This window comes from Saccoglossus kowalevskii, chromosome 15, assembly GCF_978046115.1.
Source record: "Saccoglossus kowalevskii chromosome 15, keSacKowa6.1, whole genome shotgun sequence".
NCBI lineage: Eukaryota > Metazoa > Hemichordata > Enteropneusta > Harrimaniidae > Saccoglossus > Saccoglossus kowalevskii.
In genome coordinates, this window is record NC_140655.1 from 22,966,555 (window position 1) to 22,973,671 (window position 7,117).

The 7,117-nt window shown below is 33.5% G+C and overlaps 1 protein-coding gene across 1 annotated transcript; it reads left to right on the plus strand.

The window, feature by feature from the left end:
• Nucleotides 1–568: 568 nt before the first annotated feature.
• Nucleotides 569–6,666, plus strand: LOC146734263 (uncharacterized). Its single transcript, XM_085508358.1, has 7 exons — nt 569–1,686; nt 2,314–2,445; nt 2,917–3,039; nt 3,732–4,607; nt 4,777–4,956; nt 5,182–5,315; nt 5,500–6,666. The coding sequence occupies exons 1-7, from the start codon at nt 1,485–1,487 to the stop codon at nt 5,818–5,820; spliced, it is 1,968 nt and encodes a 655-aa protein (XP_085364484.1). The 5' UTR covers nt 569–1,484; the 3' UTR covers nt 5,821–6,666.
• The last annotated feature ends 451 nt before the right edge of the window (nt 6,667–7,117 follow it).

Genomic DNA, 7,117 nt, shown 5'->3' on the forward strand with positions numbered 1-7,117 from the left:
TTTGTGTTATTGCACTGGGTATTTGCATCCTACCATATTAATAAATGCAATTTCATATATGGAAAGATTATGTGCCTAAGTGTCCTCTAATAATAAAAACAAACATGGTAGCCCCCAGGGTTTGACCAGACCCTGCACAAAGGAGTTCACCAAATCTGTTCTCTACTTTGTGGATTTCGGAACTTCCATGATTTAATAGATTCTTAACAGGCAAGCAATGGTATTGGCCATGCAAACATGTGCAAAGACAAAAAATGATAATGTCAATTGTTATAGCTCCTGCATGCCATTATTATTATTGACATATTACTAAACAAGTACCGGTAGTCTATGTAATTATTTTAGATCGAAATTATTTTTGTGGTTAGTAAGAATAACAAATGGTGGACATGAAAGGGTATAATTTCACATACATGATTGTTAACATGCTAGGTGTGACAATACATTGTGACATTCCAGAGGATGTGACTTATACTGGTGAAGGACTGGGCAGAGGAACCGGATTCTGGATGTTAAGGTCTGCAGTCAATTATAGTAAATCATTCAATTTGTGTCTAGAAATGTTCATAAATTGAGACAATGTGCTATGAAATCTTTATTGTCATACTATTTTATGAACTTTGTCATAAAACTTGTCTCTTACATAGCTAAAACAGTTAAGGTTGTTGCCCCTTTATTGGCTATAATGGAATAACATTATTATATTAGAACCTTGTTAAAATAAAGGTAAACTTTTTGGCTCCATCATGATGCAGAAATTATGTCATACCAATATATGTCTGTATCAATGGATGTGTCAAATCTTGTTGTATCAATATCACAAGAACTTAACTTAATGGTATTTTCAGCACAATCAGAGATGCATATCATTATTTTATTTAATCTGATGAAAATAAGATCCTAATTTGGGTGACGACCCTCACTATTTTTCTTAAGTTATATTAATATTTAATCAAATTTATGTCAAGTTTGTGTAGCTTAGGGTTAGTAAAAGGGTATGTTTTGATAACTTATTACCTAATTTGTATAAATTAACCAATTCATAGATGTTCCACAGATAACTTGAGTGCCACTCATCAAATTTTAATTAAAACATACAGGTGTGCTTTGTGATAATTCACCATTTCTGGTTACTTAAGGGTTGAAATCCATGCATGTTAATTACCTACTTAGTATAAATAGTTTCATGTATCCTCCTTAATATGCATAACTGCTGCAAACAGTGAGATGCACTCAGTGCTATATTGAAGGCATCTGACAATGTGATATAACTGATGTATCAGATGTTTGTAGGAACATGTGACATGTGACCTCAATAATATGTATAACTGTTATATTTTAATGATTTATTATACAATATTTTTTCTTTATGTGTATTGAAGATTTGCTTCGAATATAGTAAATTTCGTTTTTCTACTTCATGCCTCCAATACCTTCAGCACATTGGATTTATTTTGTAAAATCTGACGATAGTATTTAAATGGATGATGTATTGCTTCTACAATCTGTTTTGCAGGCATAGTGAGTTTATAAAAGACTTCAAATTAATTGGTGGGGGATACCCCCTACAGCTTCTTAACGTCAAAGTTGGTGATTGCATTGGAATTATCAGATTTCCTGATTCCACCATTCACTATTTTTGGAATGGACAAGACATGGGTGTTGCTTTCAGAAATGTACCGCAAAGTAAGTGATCCAACCAAAGTTGTGTCTTAATTAGCAAATAGCTAGAATCCAGTAATTTGTTAATCTGAGTTACATTTACGAGAGTTTTACAATTGATTTTTGGATTCCTAACGTTTAGAGTTGAGAATGCCAAAAGAAAGCAAAATATTGTCAATCACAATCCCTGTCAATAATTTTATTTACATAGTAATAGGTAGGAACCATGAAAAACAATACCACCAGTTGGCCATCTTGAATTCGTTCTTAATAAAAAAAACTTGTGTGCACCGACAAAACATATTAGGAATTATTAATGTTTTATTAATTTATGAATTATCAATGGAATGAATGATTTATCACCTAAACTCAGTCAGCTTAAGTCAATAAGTTCACATAAAAGTAATATGTGTTGTATAATATAGTCTCTATCTAATTAGTCGAAAAAAACTGTGAAGTAAAAACACCAATCCGCCATCTTGGATTATACTTTGAAGAAAGAAAAACAATGTCCACCTGCAACCGATTTTTGATATAATGTGTTGTCCAAAGTTTGAAAGCAGTTGGTTCACATGAAATTTTTGGAGATGGATGAACATACAAACGATCACATACATCTTAAAGTACCAATCAGTTTAAATTGTATATTAGATATATATGTACTACTCTGTGTTGATGCTAACTGGGAGAAGGTCACATTGAAGGAAGTAAAGGAGATTGCCATGGCAAGTGAACTTGTTGAATCTACTGAAAAACGTGGAAATAAAGTGCACAATATTCAAGGTGTGTTCGATAAAGAAATAAATCAACAATCTGCAATACTGTAGAATACTTTATTTTCGCTTGGAATTTATTTTCGCTATTTCCGCTGAAGGGATGATTCCGTGAAAATAAAATCCAGCGAATATACTTTTTTTCCTATATTTCACATTAAACTCATCAAAAATCAGTGAAAATAAATTCCAAGCAAAACGCCCAAAAAGCCTTTTCAGCGAAAATTAATTCCAGTGAAAATAAAGTATTCCACAGTATATAGTAATATTACTCTTAATGAAGTGGTATGTACTTTTCAAGTACACTCTGCTTAAATCCTATTTAGTAAACATCCTGAATGCTGCATTGTGGGTACCCATTCCATATATCAACTTTATTAGAAAAAAAGAATTATGATTTCGAAAACAATAGATTCTTCAAAACAATTTACAATAACTAGTATATTATGTTAAATCTATATATGTACTGTTTTATTATTAGACAAATTCGAGTTCACTACTGTAAGCGGCAGTAAGTTTTCGGGGAAAAAGTTAGTCTTTCCATATGGCACTGATTTTGTTGATCCAGACGTAAACCCAGAGGAGTATCAAATACTTGAGAAAGGTAGGAATCAATTCATATTGCTATATTCATCATATAAGGTTATTACGAGGATACCTCAAAGTATGCACAAAGGCGGTACAGCGGGAGCATGGACCGACACCCAGCTGAGGTCGATGCAACGACATACTCTCTGAGTATACATCTTTTCCTTCCAAGGGTAAATCATGGGAGTGCCGAAATTCAAAAAGTTTAGAACAGAATCAGCGAACATTTTTGTGTGGAGTCTGGTCAAACCCTGTTTGTTTTTATTATTAGAAGATGCTTAGCGCATAATCAATCCATATTTGGAACTCACATTTCCTAATATTGTAAGATGAAAATACCCCGTAAATTACCGCAAAATCACGGCACGCTATAACTTATGGCGTTACAGTGACAGATGTATAATAATAATAAATATGTTTTAAATACTGTCCTTGACAATATTTGTGATTCCACTTCTCATTGATTAATAGTCATAGTAAACAGTTTTGTAATTGCAATGATTGCTGTTCACTGGATTCAATAAATCATGCAACACATTGTGACCACATACATCATGTCATTAACATACACACATTAACACACTGCAGTATATGTAATGAAACAAATATAATAGGAAAATTAGAAGCTAAACAAATATACAAGCTACAAAGTCATTCAAATGTTAATATAATCATATTAACAATATTGCATACCTTGTTTTTTTATAGCAACAAGCACTGACAATACAGAATTGGTTGATGCATTCTCTCATGTAAAAGAAGGCCTTGATGAACTACACCAAATCAACCAAGTCAGTGCCGAGAAAGGTTACCTGAATGAGCGGGATATGGAGAATGTTATCCAAACTATTAAAGCCATGGTGTCTATTCAAACAGATCCAGTTACTTCAATTCCATTACATGTGCTTGGTAATGTTGTAGACCTAGCAGCAACATGTATTTATAAATTTCTCAAATTGAAACTTGATGATACGGATGAGTTGAAAATGGGACCAAAGCTCATGAAAGTAACAGGACGGTTTGCTGATATTCTCGAGAATGTTGTCATACCATGTTTTGACAATTTGAAAGGATTATCTTCATATGTTTGGACAGGAAGCACGAGTGAAGGGTTCGCGTTTGTTGATGAATATCGTGACCAAGTATACATTAACGATGAGATAGATATCATGGTTCCCATAGCAACAGTGAATGAGCAGAGTGAATTTGGGGAGAGACCAAGTAATGCAATATCAGAGTTGGAATGGGCAAGTAATAATACAGGGAGTTGTACACTCTTAGAAATGAAATCTGGTAATCACCCTGGATATGTTCGAGTGTTCGCATCATCATATGGTTCAGCTATCTTAAGTGACAATTCTATCACAAATATTTTTATTCAAAGTGAAACGAATGGGAAGATTGCCAAATTTCTGTCCCGTTCCAAAATCTTAAAATCACAAGAACATCATGTACGTGGACGCTTTCCATGTGTTCAACAACAACTCATTGAAAGATTCAAAGATGGATCCTTTACAGGAAGATTAGATTTAGTCCAGGAAGGTCCTGCCCAGACGCTATGTATACAGTTTCCTATTGGCACAGGTGTGATTCAGACTTGATAAGTTACTGCTACTATCTATCCCATCATTCAACGTGTCAGTCATTACTATTACTTCTTATTCAAGTACTTTTCTATTCTATTCTATTATTTTTGGACACTGGCCTCATTTAAAAATAATTTATGTAATAAGTATTTGAGTATGTTTTTCAGGACCCAAGGACGAAGAATATTTATTTGAGCAAATGGTTGATGTGACACTCGCGTTGAGGTGTCAGAATTGGCCGGATATATCGCGTCCATGGATAACACGTCAACGTCTGTGGCCAGATGCCAACACTGTTCAGAAAATCGTTGATGATGGCTGCCATGTGGTCCCCAAGGCTTACCCAGGTGAATTGATCTCTCAATAAATCTGGCCTTGAACAATTAATATATAGGAATTGGCAGCTGGTTTTGAATTAACTTTCGTTGCTGAATGTTTTGTATTGTGTATGAATGGTATATGTATTTGACATCAGAAAGTTGTTATGTCTACTTCATGACGACTGAAATGTATTCGAAGAGTATAAGCCATGGCCATTGAATGATTTACACATTTTCCTTGTGTTTTACAAGGCGAAGGTGGAGATGTTGATCTGGATTGGAGGCTTTCTTTCTCATTGGCAGAAAGAACATTAGCATTGTCAGTGAATGAGATTCAGAGAAACTGTTATCTTGTTTTGAAGTCTTTCTGGCGAAGATTTTTGAAGGTGAGAGTTTATATTTACTGGTTCATGCGTTAAATACGAGTAGATCTGCTATATGGTTGAACAAGGTCATTAGTAAACAAAGATGAAAACAATTACTTTATTCCATGCCAATAATGTTGAAATTAAATTTGTCAGTTAGTTTTGAGACATATTTTACAAACGTTAGTTTTTTTCTCTTGATCAGAAACCCAAGGTCTTGTCCTCATACCATTTGAAGACTACTTTATTCTGGCGATGTGAGAAAATTCCTCCGATACAGTGGACAAAGGAAAACATGGGGGAGAGATTCCTGGAACTCATCGATGACATCATCGCTGGTTTAACAAAGCGTAACATTCCTAACTTCTTCATTCCAGAGAATAATATGCTGAGTCATGTTTTGGAGACAGACATTTTGGAGGTTCTTGAGAAAGTGAAAGATGTTCGACGCAATCCCCTGGCATATTTCAATAGATACAATAGTTTGTTGACAAATAACTTTTCATTTTTTCTGACTAAGCCATGAACAAGTTTGAAGTAATAAATTTGGCATACATCTGCATTTTAAAATATTTCAACAAATTAGACGCTATATTCAAAGTGATTATCATTATATGCATTAATGTTTAATAAATATACAACATCCACGTTTTTCTCATTTACAACATTCGATTACTGAGAAATGTTGTTTTGAATGAATTATAATTATCAATTACAAATTTTTGAAAATGCTGATGATTCTATTTTTTTAACATGATTTGAATTTCACTGATTTTCTCACTTATTGTCAGCAAATAACATACAACAGTATAACCACTGACATTTACGAGATGAACAAAGTGAATATATTGAATTATATTTTTTGCAAGTCGATTCACCACACTGGACAAAACTATTCATTTAATATGATATTGAAATGAAAATAATTTCTTATTGGCTATAAGTCTTGAACACAATTTGTATACCAAAAGAATATGTATACATTTATGCAGGTTTTTGTATTGTATGTAATAAAATGGAAGCGAGGATATAAGGTTAGCTTGCTATTATCGCCACCAATACAATAATTTATTGTGTTTCTCAAATCTTTTCCAGACATAGTTTCCTGTTCGCAAGTCTAGCACATATATTTTCAGAGATACATGTGGAAATGTGTCTTAAAATTATCTTAGCATATCTTTGCTTTACATAGGCTGTGACTTCTATGTTATATATATAGTATATATGTTCGTCTCATCATTGGTTTATAAATATTTCAACTAAAATGTTTTGATCCGCTTTATTTTGTATAATTGCCATATTGGTTTCACCATATCTCGTGTGTCAGAATGAATTTGAAATAAAATATGCTTTGATGTAAGCGATAGTTTAATTAAGTCGGCGTATTAAGTTGCTGTGACGTGACGCTGTTTGTGTGCAATTGTATGAATGTACGAATGTCCACCAGCAAATAACTCTGGTAAAATCATAAATCCAATGTACCAGTGTACTGACTGTGTTGAAGTAAACACCAAACGAGCAAACTGTGGATGTACTTGAGACATTGAACAACACAAATGATTTGGAAATCCGTACAGTGTTTCTTGATTGACCTGGTTAATACCTAATCAAATAGATGTTGGGAAATGTCCACCTTTGGTTACTATTGCAAATATATTTCTGGTGCTCATGTGTATTGTCCACGTCTCTTCGCATGACCATTACAAAATTGTAATGCAGGAATAAACGCGTACACTAATTAAATTCAATTTATAAAAGAATCCCCCCCACACACACACACACACACATTCAATATACGTACAAGAAATAATTAGGTACCCAGT

Coding starts and splice junctions, on each gene's coding strand:
- LOC146734263 (XM_085508358.1), top strand. CDS start 1,485: ATGATGTATTGCTTCTACAATCTGTTTTGCAGGCATAGTGAGTTTATA. Junction 2,446..2,916: donor TAAAGTGCACAATATTCAAG/GTGTGTTCGATA, acceptor TTTTATTATTAG/ACAAATTCGAGTTCACTACT. Junction 4,608..4,776: donor ACAGTTTCCTATTGGCACAG/GTGTGATTCAGA, acceptor TATGTTTTTCAG/GACCCAAGGACGAAGAATAT.